The 25,440-nt window shown below is 39.7% G+C and overlaps 1 protein-coding gene across 1 annotated transcript; it reads left to right on the top strand.

Annotated features, from left to right (window-relative positions):
- The first annotated feature begins 5,371 nt into the window (after positions 1–5,371).
- Positions 5,372–14,434, top strand: LOC138197915 (NACHT, LRR and PYD domains-containing protein 12-like). Its single transcript, XM_069148947.1, is given in 12 exon segments — positions 5,372–5,514; positions 5,516–5,589; positions 6,653–8,456; positions 8,547–8,720; positions 10,182–10,355; positions 10,776–10,949; positions 11,044–11,217; positions 11,801–11,971; positions 12,140–12,313; positions 13,408–13,581; positions 13,712–13,758; positions 13,854–14,434. Coding segments are annotated over 12 exon segments (3,864 nt in total).
- The last annotated feature ends 11,006 nt before the right edge of the window (positions 14,435–25,440 follow it).

Consider the following 25,440-nt stretch of genomic DNA (forward strand, 5'->3'; position numbering starts at 1 on the left):
TGAATGGCAGGTACAGGAAACAGACGGGGAGTCAGAACCGGAATTTCTCAAGTAAAGAGACAGACAGACTTACGGGACGTGATACCGGGTAGGTGGACAGACGGACTGACAGCTTGGAGGAGAATGACCGGAGCATTTATACCAGCTGGAGGTGATCACAGGAGATGAAGCACAGCTGTGCTGATGGAGAGAGCGCATCAGTGGGCGGAACTCGGAGGAGGGTACTGCTGAGGAGACAAAAACGAAACAGAAGCACATGGCACAACAATAACAAACAGAGGGGAATGACAGCACACATGAGGAGAGGGATTGGGGGTTAAACAGAGGAAAACACACTAGGGACAGACAGGAATCCTCACAATAAAGAGCACAAGCCCGACCTTTCAAAATGAACAAACAGTGGGGAAATAGTTTTGCTGAAGGAAGCGACGTTGCAGTGTGCTTTAGGCTATGTACAGTAGCTAACTTTGAGGTTCACTAATCATTGAAAGTAAATTAAAGTTTTCTTATTGTTTGCCTCAGTTTGCTTGCCAAATACACCCTCACACCCCACTAATGTTGTCTGTTAGCTAATGCTAGCGCATATCAGCTAGCATGTTGCTGTAAGCTATGGTTCAATAAAGAAACACTAGAGATGGGTATCATTCAAGCATTTTTGATACCAGTAAATATTTGACTTCAATACCAGTTCCTCAAATAAAAAACAAATGTTTTTATTCCAAATTTAACAAATCAGTTTTAAGAACAATCAAATTACATTACATAATGGTACAAATCCAGTTTTATATATATATATATATATATATATATAGATAGATAGATAAATAGATAGATAGATAGATAGACAGACAGACAGACAGACAGACAGACTTAATTGATTCCACAAGGGGAAAGGTGTTCGCTACAGCAGCATGGAAAGATACACGATAAAACCAATACAAATTGCCCGAATAAAAATAGAGTCCAGTTTGCAGCCAATTATGGAGCCAGCCTTCTTCACCAGTTTGTTAAGTCTGTTGGTGTCACCGGCTCCAATGCTGCTCCCCCAGCAGACTACGGCGAAGTACAGTTCACTGGCCACAACAGATTGGTAGAACAACTCCAACATCTTGCTGCACACATTGAAGGATTGAAAGTTTTCTCAAGAAAAAGAGCCTACTTATCCCCTTCTTGTAGACAGCGTTGATGTTGGCCTTCCAGCTCAGTCTGTTGTCGATGGAGACACCCAGGAACTTGTACTCCTCCACCATGTCCACATCCTCTCCCAGAACCCACAGCAGTGGTGGAGCCGTGGTCTTCCTTCTGAAGTCAATCACCATCTCTCTGGTCTGGGCCACGTTCAGAAGCAGCTGATTTATACCAGCCCACTCCACAAAGTCACCCACTACTGCCCTGTACTCCTCCTCCCGTCTGTCCCTTATACACCCAACCACTGCAGAGTCAGCAGATGGCATGACCCCGAGTTGTACTGGAAGTCAATGGTGTACAAGGTGAACAAGAGGGGAGACAGCACAGCCCCCTGTGGGCCTCCCGTACCACTGACCACCGTATCAGACAGAACACCGCTCAATCGGACAAACTGTGGTCTGCCTGTCAGGCAGTCAGTGATCCAGGAGACGGTGGACGTGTCCACCCCCACCACCTGCAGCTTCTCACTCAGCAGCAGTGTCAAAGATCATCATTTTTTTAAAATGTTAAACTTGTTGTCATGTGTCTTTCTGTAAATTTATGATTTACTGTATCTCTCTGTCTGCAACCCAATCAACAGAAAAAAGACCTTCAAAAAATAAAAAGGCAAAGAAGGAATACCAGTTTTACTTCTCATCCAGTGTACAGTTACAGTGTATCTGTAACAGTACTACTGGAAGAGTAGTAGTTGTAGTAGTAGGAAGAGAAGTAAAACTGGCATTTGGGCGGCACGGTGGTGCAGTGGTTAGCACTGTCACCTCACAGCAAAAAAGGTTCAGGGTTCGAATCCGGTCCTGGGCCTTTCTGTGTGGAGTTTGCATGTTCTCCCTGTGTTTGCGTGGGTTCTCTCCGGGTTCTCCGGCTTCCTCCCATCATCCAAAAACATGCACCTCAGGTCAGGTTACCTGGCGCCGCGCTAGTGGCAGCCTGCTGCAGCATCTCCCCCCTGAGAGCCCCCCTGCTGTAGTGAAGAAATTTCCCCTCGGGGATTAATAAAGTGTATAAAATCAAAAAATTCCCACATACGATCATCAACACAATGATCTGCACACCAGACAACTCTGCACCACTTTCTCTGGATTGTTTGTCTTTTTTATTTTTTGAAGGTCTTCTGTTGATTGGATTGTAGAGGAAGATATATATATGTATTTATATATATATATATATATATATATATATATATGTATTTATATATATAAAGTATGGTGGACCGGGGGCTGGTTTAATGTTTAAAATTTCAACTCCACCTGGATGTGATTTCAACAGGTAAGTCTTTTATCCAAAGTAAATTTTTTTCTTTAATTGGCCTTTGCTTTGTCTTTTCTTACATGGTGGTTCCCCACCAAAGATCTGGAGTCAGATCTGTTTATGTGGTCCAACCCAGTAGTCAGAAGAAAATTTTGACCAATTTTCACACTTTAGAAATTTGATTCCTCCAAAACAAAGTTCAACTAAAGCTAATATGAGACTTCACTTTGTCAAATTCCGAAGTTAGTGAGAAATTGACGTGGATACTGTTTCCTTGGTGATACATGAATGTCAGCACCATGAGGTCCAAAGGACCGAGTATATTTTCTGTAAAACTGACTGATAGAACCGAATGAAAGGGGAACAGATACAAATCTGTTTGCAGGTTGTAAGGGTTAGAGTTAGGGTTGGGGAGTTCTATTCCATTTGTGAAAAATGTTTTATCTCCAGACAGAGTAGAAATAGCAACTGAGGTATAGCGTTCGTTGCGACTGAAAACTAAGAGTCTGAAAAATTCAAAAAAAATCAGTAGGCGTGGAGTTAGAAAATGAGTATAGTAGACTTCTGTAAATATACAGTATTCATTATTTTAATTCCTCATTGATTTGCACAATCCTCTGAAAATACAAAAATCTTGAACATCCAGGAAATCTTCAACTCCAGCCTGTCAAACTTGTTTTTTGTTACTTGTGGAAAACTTTCAGAGCACTAATCGTTCAGGCATTGATTTGGCATAGTATTGAGGAAGTCAGTCTTTGAGCAATTTTAACACCATTATTTTAAAGGTGTCAGTAAAACTGTTGGTATATTCTTTGGTCAAATTCATGTTAAATGAGATTCCCTCTGCTGGCTCTGTCTATCACTGTAACTCGTTAGGGGAATAAAAACAATTTTCTTTGGATTCACCCTGGATCTCAGTGCAGTGTGTATTTGGCTGCAACCTCAGGCAACATGATGACAGTGCAAGTGTAGGCCCAACCCATGCCCTGTTACAAGTTATGACTTGTTAATTAATTCCTATCCTAAGTGGCTGCCTTTTATGTTTTATGAAGGCAGCTGAGTGGAGTACCTTGTGATCTCATTCACTAAAGGTAAAATAAAATCTGACCAGTTTTCCTTGCTCAGTTCAAAACAACTTAATATTTTATCCTTATGATTCTGTTCTGTCTATTATTCGACCGAGGAGCATTAGGGGAGATTGTGAACATATTTCAAATTTGTGACAGATACTGAATTGATATTGATATTAACCCTGGATGTCCATCCAAAAATGTTGGTAATTGTATAGATATTCTGTGCTGTAAGTATTGAGGTTGTATGCAAAGCGTCCAGGATTTAAAATTTAGACCTTTTATGCAACAACTTCTATATGAGTTTGGAGATATATGCATGGAAACTACAGTTTGAGTGATGAGCGGAGGCATAAACCGCTAGGTGGTAATTCTAGTTCTTTAAGTATTGTAGGTATGCAGAGATTTAGACTTTGTGCAGTTTTGTGAAATACTAGTTAACATGTTAACTGTATTTCTTACAAGGTCTCTGGTCAGCAATGAGTCAGTCTGAGAAGAGGGAGGAGGGAGTCCCTCCCTCCAAATCCACCCTGTCCGGAAAACATGGGAGCCAGATCAAAGCTAAGAGGTGAGCTGAAGATCTCAGTGTGTTTGTAACCATCCTCAAGAGTTCAGCTCTCAATTAACTCCATCATCATTATGCAGTTAAAAAGATATGTCTGTATTGTGTTAAAGGCCATTCGCAGCAAGAGGCAGCAGACTCTACCACACCCAGCTGTGTGTCCCTGCAGAGTTATCGATCTATGGAACAACCACTTGCTTTTCAAATGCATTTTTCTCAAGCCAAGTAAGTCAGCATAAATCGACTGTAATAGTGTTGACATTAAAGCTATAATGCCTTACATATGAGTCACATAAGTCAGTCACATTCAAGTCTTGACCAAATTAATTCACGCAGTGATGATTTAAACCATCTCCACCAGTTAAATCTCTTTGCATTTCACAGTAATAGTAGTAGTAGAGTTTTTAGAGCTGGTGTCTGGTGGGACATTCCAATGCTGGCTGAATGTATGCAATAGTGGGCATACTGTATGGGCAGACCATGCATGAACCAGAGGCTTTTGCTGGTCAAGCTGATTAACTTCTGCTTAACCCCATCCTAATTTAATGGGGATAAAATAATTAAATCACGGTGCTCTGCTAGACTTTCCAGAAGTTATCAAAACTGGATTAAATTCATATAGTGAGACAAATGTTTTGCGGGGGTTGGGATGCTCACAAAAAAATGATCCACAGTTTTACAACTAAAGCAGTAGCGACAGAGTATAGGCTACAGAGGAGGTGTATGCCCACGTTTCAATTATCAGTAGAACAAAACTCTGCTGTAACAAGCTGTATGTCTATAAGTAGACACTAAGTAAGTAAGGACACTGCTCTGCTGAGCAAAGAAAAGAACATGTGTTTATTACTGTGTTTATTACTTCCAAAAGATATTAGTTTATGTCTGGCTGGTAAGTATCCTTCACATAATTGCATCCTTTAATTATCATTTACGGTGATGTAGATCTTGGGTTTCTATCGAGAGTGAACACAGCAACTTTAAGCAGATGTGTCAGTGTGTTTGTTTTCCTTTGAATCTAACACTGTGCTGTCTTGACAGAGTTCACCAGGAGAAGTCAGAGGTTCCCAGTGATCAACCAGTCCAGCGGCATTCGGCAGACCTCGCCTCCATATTTATGGTCCACACATTAAATGCTCTTTAGAACTTTATAAAAGTGCACTTTAGATCAGTACTTATCACTGAATCACTCCCATGAATTGTCCAGAGGATTTGATTATGGGCCTAAAATGACCCCCGACCTCAGCGATACTGATAATGTGTACTACCGGTGTTATATGGACTAAAAGTTAAATTTCTGTTGAAGATGCTCGAGGAGAACATGATGTCTTTTGTGAAGAGTGAACTTAAGAGGGTCCAGAAGCTTCTGAGTGCAAATTACCCTGAGTGTCAGAGTGAGGATGAGGAGGAGGTGACCAGTGAAGAGGAGAAACGGAAGAAAATTTGCAGAGTCATTTTTGAAGTTCACAGTGCATTTCCTGAGGAATATGAAGGAGGATGAGCTGGCTGAAAGTCTGCATACCAGTAAGACTGAACAGGTTTAATGTTACACTAAAGGTAGTTTGAATCACATCAAGCAAGAAAACGCTGCCGCTTGACACTTCCATCCACTACATTCAAACCCTTGTGAAACAGGTTCACACAATGCTGATTAAACCTATTACCGCCAGGTTGATCTCTCTGTGTTTCACTGTATACACAGTTTTAAAACATGATGTCTTGTGAGACATTCCCATGCTGGCCCGATGAATGCGTACTGGGCAGAGCATGTGTGCACAGACTTCCACCAGACTAGAAAAATAATAATCAAATAATCAAATTATATGGACCATACAGACTTTCTAAATGTTAGCCAAGTGAATGGATTCAATTCCTTTGAAATAATGTGCTCTGGACAGAGGAATAGAATATAGAGTTGTTCGGCTACAGTAACAGCAGACATGTTTGGTGCCGACCAAAAACAGCTTTTCAGGAGAAGAACCTAATACCAACAGTGGTGGAAGTGTTGGAAGTGGACAGGGCAGCTTCCAGTCATTTTGCATCATACCAAAGAATGCTTGAAAATAATTTGAGGTCATCTGTCTGAAAGTTGAACCAGAAGTGGACCAAAGAGTTTAAAAATGAAAAACTCTGGGTATGTCTTGTTTAAAAAATTGTTTAGCTTACCAGACGTCCTCATCTCTGCTTAAGGCAAGAGGCTCGAGGCTACATTAGCCGCTGCTAGTATAACACACCTGAATCTTTGGAGCTACTGTATTTGTTGGTGGTTTAGTTGCATTATGGGTAATTTAGGTGGCAGGGACAAGAAAACTCTGAATAAAAATATGATTTTGCTGCAACAATTTTTAAAATCTGTCCATTGTGAGTCCGATAGTGTAGTAGGAAGGCAATGCTAAATCAGTGTGGTAAAACACTTTTTAGAGAACAATGTAATCTGTACAGTCAGCCTACATCTAATTAGAAGATCAGAATCTCCCCATAGAAGCACAGTGAGGGCAGTATAATTATATAAAGTGTAAATTCACACACAATTCAGCTTTTCTGTTTACATTCACTAATTGATTTAATTTGTCATATCTTCATTCAGACAGTCTTACAGTTCTGTGCCAACGCACCCTCAAATCTCACCTGAAGGAGAATTTTCAGTACCTGGTTGAGGGCATCCCCAAAGAAGGAAACCCAACACTTCTGAAGGATATCTACACGGAGCTCTACATCACAGAAGGGGGGAACGGAGACGTCAATGACGAACATGAAATCAGACAGATTGAAGCAGCATCCAGGTACCCGACAAAGATGGAAACCCTGATCAGATGTGAAGACATCTTCAAACCCCTACCTGGGAAAGGTAATTCAAGCAGAACTGTTATGACTAAGGGTGTGGCAGGGATCGGAAAAACAGTCCTAACACATAAGTTCACTCTCGACTGGGCTGAAGGCAAAGCTAACAAGGACACACAGTTCACCTTTCCATTCACTTTCCGAGAGTTGAACTTGCTGAAAGGAAAAGCCTTCAGCTTAGTGGAACTTATTCATCTCTTCTTTACTGAGACTAAAGAGGCAGAAATTTGTGGCTTTGACAAATTCAAGATTGTGTTCATCTTCGACGGTCTGGATGAGTGCCAACTTCCTTTGGACTTCCAGAATAACACGATCCTGACTGATGTGACAGAGGCCACCACAGTGGATGTGCTGCTGACAAACCTCATCAGGGGTAAACTGCTTCCTTGTGCTCGCCTCTGGATAACAACACGACCTGCAGCAGCCAATCAGGTACCTCCTGAATGTGTTGACATGGTGACAGAGGTGAGAGGGTTCACAGACCCACAGAAGGAGGAGTACTTCAGGAAGAGATTCAGAGAGGGGGAGCAGGCCAGCAGGATCACCTCCCACATCAAGACGTCCCAAAGCCTCCACATTATGTGCCACATCCCGGTCTTCTGCTGGATCACGGCCACAGTTCTGGAGGATGTGCTAAAAACCAGTGAGAGAGGAGAGCTGCCCAAGACCCTGACTGAGATGTACACACATTTCCTGGTGGTTCAGTCCAAATTAGCGAACGTCAAATATCACAGGAAAGCTGAGACAGATCCACTCTGGAACCCAGAGACCAGCAAGATGATTCTATCTCTTGGGAAACTGGCTTTTGAGCAGCTGCAGAAAGGAAACCTGATCTTCTATGAAGCAGATCTCACAGACTGCTGCATTGATATCAGAGCAGCCTCGGTCTACTCAGGAGTGTTCACGCAGATCTTTAAAGAAGAGCATGGGCTGTACAAGAAGAAGGTTTTCTGTTTTGTCCATCTGAGCATTCAGGAGTTTCTGGCTGCCTTTTATGTCCTCCTGACTTTCATCAACACTGGAGTTAATCTCCTGTCAGAACCAGAATCAGCATCCACATGGTCTGCAATGATAAAAAGCAAATCCAGATTAACACATCTCAGCCAGAGTGCAGTAGATAAGGCTTTACAGAGCACAAACGGACACCTGGACTTGTTCCTCCGCTTCCTTGTGGGCCTTTCACTGGATCTGAACTCGAGTGTCTTTAAAAGCCTATTCAAACACAAAGGATGTAGTTCAGAGAGCCGCCAGGAGACAGTGCAGTACATAAAGAAGAAGATCAGAAAGAATCCATCTCCAGAGCGATGCATCAACCTGTTTCACTGTCTGAATGAGCTGAAGGATCATTCTCTAGTGGAAGAGATCCAACAGTACGTGAGTTCAGGTAGTCTGTCCTCAAGGAAACTGTCTCCTGCTCAGTGGTCGGCTCTGGTCTTCATCTTACTGTCATCAGAGAAATACTTGGACATATTTGACTTGAAGGAATACTCTGCATCTGAGGAAGGTCTTCTGAGGCTGCTGCCAGTTGTCAAAGCTTCTAATAAATCTCTGTAAGTAAATAACTGGACTGTTTCAGAACACTGTTGTTCAAGTTAGAAAAACAAGTCATTTCAGGCACTTCACTTGTAATTCTTCTTTAGGCTGCGTGGCTGCAAGCTGTCCTGGAGGAGCTGCGAAGTTCTGTCCTCAGTTCTTAGCTTGGAGTCCTGTAACCTGCAGGAGCTCGACCTGAGTATAAATGACCTGCAGGACTCAGGGGTGACACTTCTGTCTGCTGGACTGATGAATCCAAGCTGTAGACTGGAAACTCTCAGGTTAGATGATGCTATGATGCATTTATGTGATGTTATTACAATCAAGAAGGGTTGAGCGCACTCTAATAAGGTTCTAATGGTTTGACCTGTAAATATTGTGGATGTACAAGCTCAGTCTAGAATAGGCCTGGTCAATTTCTTTGAGGAATTACTTGTTAAACAGGACACCACCACCACCAGTGTCCCACTGAAGTGACCCACTGAAAACTTCAGGCCACAAACACCAAACATTCCTGCAAACTAGGGAGACAACAGTTCTTCTCAGAGGCTTCACCTCTGTGACAATTTACATTCCAATACACAACCACAGTTGTCTGGCACTCCAGACATGACAAATAATGGGACAAACAACATAAATTGCTGTCTGTCATTAAATTAAACAGCTGACTTTAACCTCACAGAAATCATAGTTTAGCTCTGAACTTTATGCCACATTCCAGTGTAAGTCTTGATTTGATTTAAAACGGTCAACCCATGGAAAACCTATCAGAACCCAGCACACACACATTCATTTATTAAAAAAAAAGAGACCCACTCCAAAGGAAATCTGAGAATAATTACACTGGATCCAAAATGGGTTCGAATGATACATTTAAATATCATAACTAAAACAACAACAAAAAGTTGTACAATGACTGATTTATAAACTTAATTAAGTCGTATTTTTACCGTCTGAACCAACGATTAAAAGATTCTGTAGAAAGGTGGTGTAGCAAGGTGATAAATGGGTAATCATTTTCTAACCAATTTGATAGCTGTGAAATTATATTTTAAAATATTATTGTCATTTGCTAGAATACATTTTAACATATGCCACTGATTTCCTAAAATATCTTATTCTGTAGTTATTTTTGATGAGATCAAAGCTAATAATTAGTGTGCTCTGATCCATTCTAATTTGTTTGGTTATTGGACAAATTGGCACATAGACCAATGGAAGTAAATTAAGTAAAATTTGGGTCCAGTCTGACTTGGGTCTTTAGGTAAAGGCTATAGTACAGGATACTATGGTCTTCAAGCCCATGTAAAAAAAAAAAAAAAAAAAGACACTGCTGATGCTGTAGTTTGGTTCATATTTGAAATCACACAAAATTTGTCATTTATTGTGCCAGGTTGATTCAAACAGGCCTAACGGAGGTTTCGTGTCTGGAGCTCTCATCCGTTCTCAAATGCTCCAGTCTGAGTGAGCTGGACCTGAGTCACAACAACTTTCAGGATTCAGGACTAAGGTGGCTTTCTCTGGGACTAGAGAGTTCACAGTGTGCACTGAAAACTATCAGGTCAGTATTTGTGATGTTGTGATGAGTTTCTGATGTATACAGTGTTTAATAAGATGCTTTACAAGTAATTATAGAATATATCACTATAGTTATTCCATGCATCCAGCTATCGACACACAGGCAGTAGTGTTTGTCAGAGAAATATTTTCATTAAAACTAATCATTATGTTTATGTGTGAAGGCTCAGTGAATGCAAGCTGTCAGAGGGAAGCTGTGAAGCTTTGGCCTCAGTTCTCAGTACTCTGTCCTCCCGTCTGAGAGAGCTGGACCTGAGTGATAACAACCTGCAGGATTCAGGATTGAGCCTCCTCTCTGCAGGACTGGCGAGTCCAGGCTGCACACTGGAAACTATCAGGTTAGGATCCCCCAAGAATTTAAACCTTTATCCAAAAGCTGAAATGACGATTGTTCCACTGAATGAATATCTTTCTCTGAAACAGTAAAACCCTTGTTAGCTGACATTGGTAAGGGTTTTTATTTACAATCAACATTTGGTTCCATAACTATGTTACTTAATTTCTAAATGTACTTCTTAGTCTTTAATGTTTCTGTGAAATAAGTGTAATATCATTTGGGTCATGTAATGCCGGTAGGGCTCCACAAATCTAAAGTTGCCGTATGTTAATGAGTTTTAAGGGGTTTCATTGCCCCTCAGGTGCTCAGCAACAAATGATGTAAAAACGAATTATAATATATAATAAAGCAATAAATACAGAAATAAAATCCATTTACATATATTCTTTATTAAACTGTTCCTGTTGAAATTCTTCTTCAGACTCAGTGGCTGTGAGCTCTCATGGAGAGGATGTGAAGCTCTGTCGTCAGTTCTTCGCTTACAGTCTTCTAACTTGACAGAGCTGGACCTGAGTCACAACTACCTGCAGGATTCAGGAGTGAAGCTTCTCTCTGATGGACTGCAGCATCCACACTGCACACTGGAAACTCTCAGGTAAGCTCATAACACCATCATTCTGCACAATCAAGTTCTTGCTGCTCATTTAGAACAATGAAGGCTGAAAGAGAATTTTGTCTTGATTTTGAAGGTTGACTCAAACCAGCCTGACAGAGAAGTGCTGCGAGGAGATTGCATCAGTTCTCAGCTCCCGTTTTTCTGGTTTGAGAGCGCTGGACCTGAGTAACAATGACTTGAGAGATTCAGGAGTGACACAGATTTCTGCTCGACTGGCAAGTCCCCACTGCACTCGAGAAACCCTCAGGTAAGAGAAGAGGAATAAAGCATGGGTATACTGTATAACACACATGCAGGAGAATTAAACTGCTCTATTATACAAAGGTGAACCTGGCAAATAATTATCAAGGACATAAGACAAGAAGAGAACTCTAGGTAGTCAGCACGCTTCTTTTTTTTATACCTTTATTGTAAAAACAGGCCTTGAAATAGTGACAACAATTTGCAATCTAATAGTGCATTGCCAGTGGACGGAGTCCACTCTCACTGCTGCACAGAGCGCCAGTTGCCTTTTTTATCAAAGTTTATTAATATCAAATGTGTCACGTGTCCAAATCGCACTGAATTTGTCAGTGCACATCCTCAAGCTGTCCACCCACCAAGTTTGAAACAGATGGGACGAACGGTTGTTGAGATATGTGAGGTACAAACAAACAAACATAGAGATCTCTTGTAATATAGTATGAAGATAAGAAAATACAGTACTTTCTCTTTTTTCTTAATTTTTCATCATTTGAGCTCCAATTACACATTCACTGGGGGCAAAAAGCACAGCCACGGGTTTATAATATCAAACATCAACATGTCATTATCCTTTGATTCCCATAAAGCCTGAGAGGATGCAAGCTGTCAATGAAGAGCTGTGAAGCTCTGTCCTCAGCTCTCAGCTCCTTCTCCTGTCTCAAGGAACTGAATCTGAGCAACAATGACCTGCAGGATTCAGGTGTGAAAATGCTTTCTGCTGGACTTGAGAATCCAAACTGCAGACTGGAAGGTGTTTGGTAAGATCAAAGTTGCACTATAAATTCATCTTTTTTGTCTCCATTTCTCACTTTACCAGCAGGGTTTTTTTCTGTGTTTAGATTTATTTAAAACAACATCCTTATGAGCAGTTAATTTACTAAGTTTCCACAGCATGCAGACAATCTCTTATGTTTATGTCCATTAAGGCTGAGTGGCTGTAAGTTGTCTTGGAGAAGTTGTGATGCTCTGTCCTCAACTCTCACCTCCGAGTCATCTGAGCTAAGAGAACTGGATCTTAGTAACAACGACCTGCAGGATTCAGGAGTGAAACTGCTCTCTGCTAGACTATCGAGTCCACGATGTAGCCTGGAATCTCTCAGGTCAGAGTTATTCACTATTTTTAAGAGGTGGTCTTTGAAATCCTGTTTTACATGCAGGTTAATGCCCTGCCAAAGATGAGACAACCTATGTGGCAGCAATTTCCTGCAGAGGATATTTTTAAATGTGACCTTCAGAAAACTCAATGCTAAAGACCCAATATAAATTTCTATACCAGAAATATTTTATTAACAATGTAGTAAATAAAAACACTGAACACGGTGGCAGCATTGGATGTCCAAAGGAGGCTTATGCAGTCCATAATACAGGAGTGTTGGCTTAAACTGTACATTTAATACGTGAATCAAATTAACCCTGAATTAACAACTGAAGAAAATAAACAATGTGGGACCAGACTGCTCTAAAATGGCAAGTGTAGAGTTATGTGTTAACTGATGAAAAAAAAAAAAAAAAAAAAAAAAAAAAGACAAATCACAAGATATATATCTTATGATTTGTCTTATATATATTAAAAAAAGACAAAGACAAATCATAAGATATATATCTTATGATTTGTCTTTTATATATATATATATATATATATCCAAAAAGTCAAAGCTGGTCTGCAGCACTACAATTTGCAACTCACAGCAGCTAAGGTGACTCAAACCAAAAGACAGCTACGCTAACATTTAGTGTCCACGCCAGCAAATCAGCCAGCCCCACCACCAAAGAAAAAGAACAAAAAAATTCCCAAACAATTGAGGGATTAAAGGTACAGCCAAATCTAATAAGTCTGGTACAAACAGTGGCTGGCTCCTCTAAGTGTATCTTTGGTAAAAAAAAAAAAAAAAAAAACTAAAAGAAACAGGAGCAAACCAATATACAAAAGGATACTTTTTTTTACGTGTAAAGCAGGAAGCGGACCCAACAGCAAAACACAGAGGCTAAATTATTAAGAAGTAACCTGGAAATTATTGGCTTTGTGATGCAAATGTAAAGTAATGTAATTACTCTAAAAAAGCAACATACTAAGGAAGCAAGATGCAAAGGTTAGATACATGTTTGAATCTGGTCCTGCAAATTTACAAAAGTGGGAAAACTTAAAAAGGCAAATCTTAGAATCAATAAAATGTGTGTCTGTGTGTGTATGTAGGTTGTCAGGCTGTCTTGTCACGAAGCAAGGCTGTGCCTCTTTAGCCTCAGCTCTGAGCTCCAACCCGTCCCATCTCAGAGAGCTGGATCTGAGCTACAATCATCTAGGAGACTCTGGAGGGAAGCTGCTCTCAGCTGGACTGAAGGATCCACTGTGGAGACTGGACACTCTTAGGTATGCAAAGACAATGACTGCTAACAACAGTTGATGGTTAATATGGAACAAAAGCAATTAGTCATTAGAGGGGGTTTATAAAAGCCTGTGTGTTAATTGAAGAGAACATGACGGTCATTTCTTCATCCAGGATGGACCATGAGGGAGAGCACAGGTTAAAATGTGGTCTGTTGAAGTGTAAGTTGAAGTTTGATTACGGAAAAGAAAACGGCACGAGATAAATTGACAAAATGAAATTTAGAAGCTAAAATTCATCTTTTTCTCTCCATCAGATGCCAATGAACTTGCACTGGACCCAAACACAGCACACAGAAAGCTCATAGTGTCTAAGAACAAGAAAGAAGTAACACTGGTGATAGAAAATCAGTCACGTCCTCATCACCCAGACAGATTTGACTACTGGAAGCAGCTGCTGTGTATGAACAGTCTGACTGGTCGATGTTACTGGGAAGTGGACAGAGAAGGAGGGGTTTATATGGGTGTAACCTACAGGGGTATCGGCAGGAGTAGCAAAGGAGATGACAGTAGGCTCGGGTGGAACGAGACGTCCTGGAGTCTGTTCTGCTCTGATGAGGGTTTCTCTGCTTTTCACAAAGACAGAGAAACAGAGATTTGTGTTCCCTTTTCTTCCAATTCTAAAAGAATAGCAGCATATCTGGACTGGCCCGCTGGCACTCTGTCCTTCTACGGAGTCCAGTCTGGCACACTGACGCACCTCCATACCTTCCACTCCACATTCACTGAACCCGTCTACCCTGCGTTTAGGTTGGGCTGGCCTGGTTCCTCACTCACTGTGTTTTCGTGCACTGAGGTCCAGAGATACCTGTACCCGGTTTCAGATAATGAAAAATGATGATTTTAGAAATTAGGAGCATTCTCGAGGGCAATATGCTCTTAAAGAAACAGATACTACTCTTAGCTGTACTATGAATTTGAAGCTACTACCAGCAGCTTGTTAGCTTATCTTAGCATAAAGATGGGAAAAAAGGGGAAACAGATCACCTGTATCTGTCCAAAGGTGACACAATCCACCAACCAGCTATTCTAAAACTCACCAATTAACACATTATATTTTGTTTGTTTATTCAAAATTGAATTAAAAAAAGCAACAAATTTGTAGTTTTACGCAGGACAATGTGACTATTCATCGGCTGCTGGCATTTTCCAGTTTTCATAGCGGGCTACTGAAAGTGATTTAAGGATACTGATGTTTAAAAGTCAAAACAAGTAACAATAAAAAAACCTGACCATTTATAGCAAATAGCTAAAAAGAGGTGGAGGAAAAGATGGACTATGATGGAGCTCTCGATGAATCAGAGAAGTGACACTTACTCTACTCAGTGATCCTGGCTAATGCTCCATGAATAAACATACATGAGCATACATTTATGTTAATATAGTTACTACTTTAAGAGAAGCTTGGGTTGGTGGACGGAACTGAAGCAGCAAAGCGTGTTCTTCTTTTAATTTGTTCTTCAAGCTACTTTAAAGCACTTGTAAAGTCTTTTGTGAAATAAATGGAAACTATTTTAATCCCCTTTATGATGTTTGAAAATAAAGGTTATGAACAATCAAATATGCTTACCCTTTTATGTGACAGGTACGTGCATAAGACAAGGTGAGATACATGTTTTGAGTCATTTCTCGACTGTGTAAATGTGAAGTGTTTAGTGTTACTGGTGCAGACAAAGAATGTGAGAGATGCTTCTCCACCAGCAGATGGCGCTGTGATCCAAAGATCTGCACGTTGCAGTTGAACTGTTCAACTCCTGGATTTTTTTTAATGGAGGCCAGCCAACAAAAACGGATTATCAGGATCTTAAGATCCTCATGAATGTTCAAAAAAATATACATTTTGGACAACTAGTGATCAAGCTTCACTGAATATCAACTCACAGTTGGTCTAACTTGTATGAAACCTGGTGATAGCCACATTTAGTGTTACATTAATAACATTATGTTTTGGTAAATAAAAGGAAATAAACAGTCTAAACAATTATTGCATATAGTACTAAAGATGAGTAATTTAACAAACCACAATTAAATAGTTGCATTCTTTTTTTTGCTTATTCTGGTTTTCATAGTATAACCAGGTACTCTCTCTCTCTCACACACACACACACACACACACACACACACACACACACACACACACACACACACACACACCGGTTATTGTGTAAGTGCTGTATATTTTGTTCAGTCCAACAAGGACAGAGCAATCAGTGTTTTAAAACCAGCTCCATTGTTGTTCTGTGGATTAAAAGTTTGTACAATACACACCTTGCACAGCTAGATAGTTTTTGAGAACTTTGTGAATTGAGTTATATCATGTTCATGATGTGGAAGTAGTCTGTCCTGTAACTCTTAGCGAAAAGTGAATAAACCTGAGTGTATATGTCCCATAATATCAAACCATCCCTTTAATGTTTGGTACCAAAGTTGATTATTGGGAAAATAATACAAAGTAAAGATCCATGAAAAGAAAAATGCATTTAATTACTTGTGCATTTCCATCTGCCTCCATCTTTCTCTGAACTACACTGACTCTGCAGCATTGAGGGCAATTAGAAAAAAACAAAGCAACATTTATTTCATGGAAGTGATCCCAAGCCATTATACAAGGCAGAAATTAGCAACATGGATCTCTCTTTCTGACACAAACTCAATACACATCTTAATACTTTTTAATGGACCTAAGCGGCAGTGTTTCAATAGGATTAATGCTTGCTTCAGTCCAGTAGCACGTGTGAATTTTATACAAATGCATCAACCAATGAAGCTTCCACATAGAGCACTTCAGAGCACAGAAGTACATGTGAAATATACTGAAAAAAGATTACACTAAAATGCTATTACAAAAACACAACCCCACACATCCAAACACGCTGCACAGAGACATAACTCTCTCTCTAAGCCCCCAGCAAGGCGAACATCTCCGCAGCAAATGATTGAGTAATCTAATTATAAAGTGGGTAAAACATCCAGTCATGTTTACAGCCAGTATTTGTTACCTGCAGTGGGGCTGCTCTGGATTTCAGCAGAGACCTGTAACATATGGAGCAAATTAATGTGATATGGATTCAGTGGGCTTCTGGGCTAAGAAAGAACTAGGAGCAATAGCTGTTTTTGCAGCAATATTGCCTGAAAGACAGCTTCTATATCTTAGCAGTATTTGAATCAGGGTCTTGGGCGGGGCTCCCCTGTTGGAAGGTCTGATGAAGTGGCCAGCAGAAGTTTAAGGCTATTCGTTTAAGGTGTGATGTGCACACGGGTGCAGGTGGATGGTTATGTTGTGGCTTTTTTCTAATGTGGTCCAAATATACAAAGACAAAGGTAAAACAATGTATATTTCCATTGCTTTAATTTAAAAAGTTGACAATATGATCGCGCTGTTTTAAACTGTTGTTCTTGACGACTCATCTGATTTAAGTCACAACAAATTCCTGCAAATGTTTCACAATAAAAGCCATGTTAAGAAAATGGTTTCTGCTACTGAAACACAAGAGTGCTTTTAATTTTAAACAGATACATTAATAGTTGAGTTTATATTAACAGTGTAATGCAGTAACTTTAAGAGGATTCACAGCAGCAGATTAAGACAACTACAAACATTTTATTTCCTCACTGAGGAAAAAGTCTCAGTTGTTCCAGTACAGTGACGAATTTCTCATAAATGCAGCTGCTACTTGTTAAACAAAGCAAACAAAAAATGTGGAAAACAGGTTACAAAATAAACTTTTGCATGAATATATTAATGAGTAATATGACAGCTGCATCTCTCTTCCAAAAGTATTAAACCACTTAAAGTGAGCTTTGACTAGTGTGCACGTGGACATGCATGTGCATGTGTCACCTATAGATATCAACAGAATTACAAATGCCAAAATGTGCATTCCATCTCGATCAAATGTGTGTCAGCATTTTATAAGAATTCAAACACAGGTGTAGTGGTGATGTATTCCCACCTTGGGGCACAAAGATTTTTGCAGACTTTCTCATACCATGAGTGATCCTAAATTGCAAGGAGCAGTTGCATTGTGTAAATACTTTTTCTTTTTTGTTATTTTCTGCACTGATGTCCGGCTCATTTGGGTTTGCATCTTCAATATCTGCTGTTTAGACCGAGAGACAAAAAGAAAGCGAAAGAAGAGAATAAGGTCAGGCGAAAAGCAAAGAGAGGTTAAATGAGTATGATCAGACAAATAAAAGCTGATTGGATCTTCAGGTGGCAGCATGACAGCAAGCCACCTCTTGTCCCCCCCAATCCTGGACCTCAGTGTACCTCACAACATTGACTAACCATGACTCATTTACAGGGTGGCCGAGCACAGATTTGTTTTTCTTCCATTATACCAATTTCACTTTGTCTCATCTGAAATACCGTGGAGCTTCTGTAGAAAACTGGACGACATGGTGAGAGAAGAGATTCAACGGAAGTCATGTGTCAGCCGAGTGTCGTCATATTCCCAAATATATGCATAAATAGTGGTTGACAATCTATAAAAGGAATAAAATAAAATACAATTAATTGTTCCTATGCTATGCATGAGTTTATTGGTAATACCCCTGACGAGCCAGGAATTTATGACAAATCAGTGTCCAATATAAGAATATCACTCAATAACTGAAGTTTTGAAAGGTAGCATCAAACATATCAGCATTGAGTTGACAATGTTTTTCTGTATTGATGATCAAAACTATCCAAGGGGTTAACATTTTAATACTGTAACTAATTAACTGCAGTACATACGTACATCCATGCAATTCAAAAAAAGTCCCATGTACGTGTTCCTCTGCCTCATGGAGTTTTAGTGTTAGCATTGACTTAGAAATAGCTGCTGTTAACAAAATATTCCAGGCACAGTAATTTCACCTCAATTTTAAATTTAAGACTCACAAAAGCAAATTTCAAGTGGAGAATTTTGCCATTGTTTTCAAGTAAACTGCATAAAAAATGTCTGCCTATTGCATACTTGTAGCAAAAGCTGCTCAGTACAAGATAAGTAACCACAGTGACTTCACACAGTACGTTTAATGGAGACAATCCTCAGCAATTTACACACCGGAGTAAAAAACAAACAAGCGGTTGTGCGCTCTTAAGTTTCCCAGCTTCAGAACACAACTGTGTTGAACAGTCTTACTGTTGTCAGCCTTTCAACGCCATTTCTTTGCCATCTTCTGTTGTCAGTATGTGAGAGTCAAGACTTCCAGCATGTTACTGTCCGACGTGTATATAGAGAAAGAGCAATCAGTCAACAAGGTGAACAAGAAACACCTGTACCTCCCTCCCTGGAACCACTCCCACTATTGCTGCGGGTCGACCCAAATGGGGTCGTATTTACCGTGTGCACAAGTAGAGTCCATCTATGAACAGTTCCCCTATGTGTTATTCACAACGTCAGAACTCAAAATGTTCTAGTTCACGAGTTGTGACGTGTTTGTTGACATCTACGGGAATGGCAGAGGCCATGGAAATTCATTTTTGTTTGGATGTTAAGCTGATACATTGTAATTTCAGTCAAATAGTTTGTCTACATAACTAATTTAATAGCCTACATCTGAGGAAAATATTGATCTCCCCAACTTCTTTTGTTTTGCCTCGGTGCCTTTGCATTTCCTGTATTGTGTTATCTGTTACATATCTTATCTGTTATCTGTTTGCTTGCTAAATTCTTAGCCTGTGTAGCCACACAGGCACACCGTCCATATTGCCTAGCAACAGTGTTTTTGCGACTTAACCATTTGGACGCCAAACATGCGGTACACAGGACTTGCCATGTTGTAACCAAGAGCTCACGAGTTACATTTGTTTGCAGCATGTCTCCTTGGTTCTTCGGCACCTTCCATGTACCACAGTCGTTGGGACATGATAGGAAAAATGTATCAGCTACAACCTAAAACGGAATAGAGAAAATATGCAGTGGGTTTCCTCTGCTTATCCCTTGAGAAAGTGGTGGCAGCCAGAGTGATGTCTCTTATTTTGTTTGGCAAAAACGGCTCCCCTGGTTGTTAACTGGATTCAAATTCAGCTTCATCCATCATGTAAAAAGCTAAAGCAATGCAGGGATGAGAGCTAAGAAAAGGGAAAATAGATATTTACTCCTCATGTTTCACAACAATCTTCTTTTTTTTTTAAACAGATTTCTTCTTTTGCTGAAGCCTAAAAGTCAAATGAGAACAACAGACCTCTTTGGAGGTCTTTAGAACACAAATGGTTTGTTGCTGGCATCCTTGATGGTCACTCCTTCACTGTCCGCTGAGGCCACTATAATAATATCATTTTTAAATATGCTGTAGTGTAAACCTTGAGCTGAAATCATAACTTTCGGAAATCCACTCCAAGTCAACATCCAAATGTTGATCGCCTTTTACGGCTCATCATGCCGAGACATATCTCTCCCAAAGCTTGGAACAGACAGTCAATACTAAAGTCTGGACTTCTCAGAGAAACAAGTGATGACTCATAGTTTAGTTTTTATACATTGCCAATAAATGTGGAATGTAATTTGTCTTAGTTGAAATTCAATGCAACAGTACCCAAATTAGTGCAGAAAACAGACAGTGATGAAGATTTATTCTGTCCCTTATTGTCAAGCAGCTGCTGAAAGTAACTCAAGCAGCTCAACATAGGAACAAAAGGCAGTTTTCCTGGTCAATATAGATGACCACCAAGTGCCATGGTGCCTCCGGGAGAAAGAGAGAGGTGGTTAAGAGACACACACGGCTGATGCTTGCTTTTTATTAGAGTTCCTTTCCATTAAACATGACTCTCACTTCCAGGTCTAAACTCACACCTGTAAAGTATTTTGTCATGAAGATGATTATTCATTTCTTTTTTTCCACTTTGTTTATCTAAAGCCATGCTTCCACAGAGTTAACCATGTATATTAACCACTATTGTGATAGCAGGGACAGTTGAATGTAATGAGAACGCTGACCTGCCAAGTCAGTCCATCACTTCTGTTCCACATGGAAATATCTTGTTTGGACATCTCTGGTCCCTTCAGGAGGAATAATGCTGACTTTTGTGATCTTCGGTTCTTCCTGTGGAACCACAGTGAGGATAACATTTGCGTCAACTATGGGATGTTTGCCATGAAGTTTGTCACACACACATTCATGTTTTCTTTGGGATAAATTGTGATTATTTTGGAGATCCCTTGAAACAATTATTAGGAGATTATTGTCCTGTAAAGTAGCTGTCACCATGTAATGTTTCTGCCTTGGCGAGTACAACATTTTGTGAACAGGGTTAATGAAATGTTGTGGATATAGGACTTGTATTTGATATTTTCTCATGAACTACTGCAGTAATGCAAAGGAACATAATTTGGCACGTACCACGGGACTGTCCATATCTTTAATCTGAGGATTGTGTCACTTTTGTCTGAGGTTTCTTGCAGCTTTCTAATTTGGAATTCATTTTAAAGTTTAGTTTTAGAGAAAGTTATTTTGGTAGGGTAATTCATATTATATAATTTATCTCCAGTTTGTGAACTATTCAACTACTTTAGGTGAACATTTTAAGACTGTAGAACTGAAGCCCAGCACAGATCCTCAACATGTTCTGTACTCTTTGACGTGATTTTTATTGTGAATGTTCATTCCAACAATTATGTGAGTCATTTAGTCATCATGGTAGAGTGGTTAAACATAACTCAGCTGACGACTTTGTGATTTTGTTCTGTGAACCATGCAGCCGTCCAGCGTCAGATCAAGGCAGGTGGTCCGTGGATTTCACAACAGTGCAGGTGTCTAACTAAAGGACAGATAATCATTAAAAACAACAATATCACATACATTTAGGTGCTGTTTGACACTCACTTACATGGTGCTGATGGTATAAGGCACAGAACGATACTGCATGGTAACGCTATCAAACCCAAACGGAAATGTGACAGCATCTAAAGTAATTGTTTTTTTGTATGGATTAACCAAACAAAGATACTGAGTTTTACTTAGTGAATTTTATAGGTGCTGAGAGGTGGATTTTATTACCAGGCTTGCTTTTTTCCCCCTTATTCTAGTCTTTACGCTTAGCTAAGCCAACCAGCTGCTAGTAGCTTCATATTTGCTGTATGAACATTAGGATGTCTCAAGTGAATATTTCCCTTTCTTTAAGCTGAAGCTGCTTTAGCTGTATAACACTGAATCAGGTAAGTCTCTGCAAGCTTTAAGTAGCATCTCACTGTTAGTTTCCTGGTCCAACAAACCAGAACAAACCACTTCAAGGACAGAAATTCACTCGGACTGATTGTGCTCCACCTGCTCAGCGTGAAGCAGCAGAGGAATGATGCAAATAAGTGGCCGGCAAGGAGAGCTGATAATTTAGATGGCCAAATAAAGGTGCAATATTGTTGTGATGGGTTGGCAAATCAAACCATACCTTGGTATTTGAGTATCATGAACAGGTATCACAACCTGATGTTTCCTGCTAAATTAAATGGAGGTAGTAGCTGGGTTTTGCTGTACTATACAACAAAATACATAAAAGCAATGCTTTATTGACAGTTGTCTGTGGATATCTTTGTTGGCTGAGCTGAAATATCCATGGATGGATTAAAAGGAAATATTGTCCCAAGATGATGAAATCGAATGACAAAGGTGATCTGATTTTTTTCCTGTAGATCCACCAGCCAGCCAAAATGTTTCATGTATTTGGTGAAAAATTTAGACACTGACTACATGGATTGTAACAAAATTCTGTACAGATAAAAACAATTTTCCCCCTGTGCTTTAAAGGAAAATATCCCAGAAAATATATCATAGTTTGCCATCAAATTTGGTACACAGATGAGTTTTCTCCATCGGGTGAGCTGCAATGACTTCAGTGATCCCCTGAATTTTTCATAGCACCATCATCAACCTCAGTTGCACCTTGGGTTTTTGGCTAGTTACAGTTGTAGTAAATGTTAGCAACTAAAATGCTAAACTAAGCTAATGAACAAGGTAAGGAGTCCTGCTAAACATTAGCATGTTAGCATTGTCACTGTGCTGAAGGCAGCATTTAGATGGAAACTGTGCACAAGAACATTCTCATACTGCAGCTGACAACGCTGTAGACTCTTCATCCTGTTAGGCTCTACATTTTTGTTTGCACATTTCTCACGTGTTGCATATGTACTCATTACTTACTAGTAACTACTACAAAATGATGCTCCCTCTTTGATTCTCAAAAGGTCTTGATTGAACAGACACTGATTGCACTCTCACACACAATCAAAATGGTGAGTGATACAGAAACTTCAACCACTGGCATTAGAATAAAGAAATTGATACATAAATGACTGATCAACTGGTCAACCGCAAAACTGTTTGTAGATGTCTGATTAAGGTTCAGCTACTGACCCACAACTGGAATGTGGATGAATAAAATGTATTTATTTTACGATGGATGTTGCTCCTGTTTGACGGAGGGTGACATGTTTCACTAAAATGCACCCAAGACATAATGTGCACTGACAATGAAGAGCATAACACGGGTTCTATGATAACATATGCATACAGAGCTTTTTTAGTTTGTGTAATTAGGTGCTAGTCCAGACGTGATGTGTCTCTAACCCTGCTGTGTGTTTTTGTCTGTGAAGCCGAAGTCTAATTTCCTCCATTCCTCTTCAGCACTGACTCCCAGAACACTGGCAGGATTCTGCAGAGAAGCTCAGAAAACTCGCTTGTGATCATAAAAGAAAAGTGTTTGTGAGACTGATCCCTGGATAGTCAGTTAGAACACTTCTACCTCTTCTCTTCTGTGAATACCATAATATAATATAATATAATATGGTCTTTAGCGCAACTCAATTTAAATCAAGCAATAAAGTTCCATAGGTGAATTGGAGTTTGATGTGGGTTTAGCATCACCAGTATTAGTTCTTTAAAGAGAAAACTGAATTTTTTTCAGTGTCTTGTCCAAAGAGACTTCAGCATGTGGACAGCAGGAACAAAGGATTGAAGAACCAGCCATAAATAATACATGTGTCTGCAGCACTTCACAGACACGTCTCCCTACTAGGTAAAAACAAAACTTACTTGCCAACAATTGTATCTGCTTTTTTGTGCAGCTGGCAGGCTAATGTAACCCCTATTTACATTGTATCATGTCAGGCTCGTTCCTCCCCAGAATCCCAAAATGCCCTGTGAAGCTATTTACTTCTGTCCCACAGAAATCTAAAAGGGACCTTAAAGAAAAAGAGACGTCCGCCAAGGCAAACATTTCTCTCTTCTCAGATATGCAAATCTTGATCCACAACCACTATAATCAATATATTTACAATTGTAATGATTCCCCCATGAAACCACTGTCCCAGAAGGCTCCATAACGACTGCTTGCTGTATTAAGTTTGAGCAAGTCCACATGTATGGCATGTATTGTGGATATTGATATGGAGTCATCGTATTTCTAGAAGTGTTTTTTTTTCATAATTTATTGGACTTTGAGATATATGGCATACAGTAGACCACATGCATGATCTCACGATGTTCATCAAAGTGAAAAATAATTTGTGGATCTGCCCTGATACTCGGTTCCATTCCAAAAATGTTATGTTTCTTCCTTTGCCCATGGTCCACCACTCAATCAAGTTTCATTCAAATTAAGCCGGTAATTTGTCCATAACAAAAGCATCATATTGTACTACACTCAGTGGGTCTTCGGCCATCACCTTCACAGCAAGCTATTTTTCAATAATGATGTAAATTTATATTTCTATGCATGTGCATGTACAGTATTGATGTGTATTAGCCTACTCATGTCGTGAAGACAAACTGTGACTTTGAATCTTTGAACTGTAAATTAATATCAGCAGATTGATTTGATGGTTTGAAAGAAATTAGAGTTACAAGGTTGTATGCCTTCACCAACAACCATGTTGTAGTTTACATGCATGTCTGTACAGACTCACATGATGTAGTGAACACTCTTATGGCCAATAATGGTGATACTGATGAAGCACAAAGCTGCAGCCATGACAGTGGACAGGGCTTCAAATATGGATGTTGCTCCAAAAAAGCTATAAATTCTAAAACATGGATGCCGCACACACATCTTAACTCTGACAGCACAGACACATTTTTAAGATGGACGCCCAAGATTAGTGTCACCAATTCAGTATCTGACCAAATGTGAGCTGTGGTCACAGTCTTCCCTTCTGTTCCTGAGTTAAGGAATTAAATAATGGCCAGAAAAGTGTTTGTGCAAAATTCTTTGGTATCACAGTGACCTTTGCTCTTATGGATATTATGAAATATACACTTCATCATTTTATCCTATTCGACAGTTTTGTGAGATTTTGTCATAATTAGTATTAGAATTCTTGAGTTATTGCCACAAACGTGTTTTGTGAGGTTAAAGTGACTTTTGAACCCCAAAATCGAATCAGTTCATCCCCCGGGCCAACTAAACATTTGTGCCAAATTGAAAGACGTTTCTTTATGATGTTCTTTAGATATTGGAAAAACATGAATGTGATCTTGCTTGGATTTGAAGGCTGGCTTGATATCTGAAAAGATATAATCATGTCAGTTTTCTTTAGGATTTGGATTGGCATATTTATTTAAAAAAAAAAAATGTGTATATTTCATACAACATTTTGCTTTCACTAGTGAAGAAAAATGTTTGGAAGAAAACAAAATAAACACATTAATCTCTCAGTTTGGGAAGTTGTCAGATGGCTTTAGACAAAGAAAAGTTTACCCGATGTTTCCGCACGAGTCATACAAAGAAAAAAAAAAAAAAGGGTCTGCCCTGCAGAATGTGTTCACTTTAAAATGAGGCTGCAGGAAGTGGGGAGGAGCGAGCAGAAAGAGTTTATAAGAGCAAACGGAGACCTTCACTCAGGATCAACACACAAAGTGCAGAAA

Source organism: Embiotoca jacksoni, unplaced genomic scaffold, assembly GCF_022577435.1.
Source record: "Embiotoca jacksoni isolate LCO1_2020_lvr unplaced genomic scaffold, fEmbJac1.0.p SCAF_15, whole genome shotgun sequence".
NCBI classification, from domain to species: domain Eukaryota; kingdom Metazoa; phylum Chordata; class Actinopteri; family Embiotocidae; genus Embiotoca; species Embiotoca jacksoni.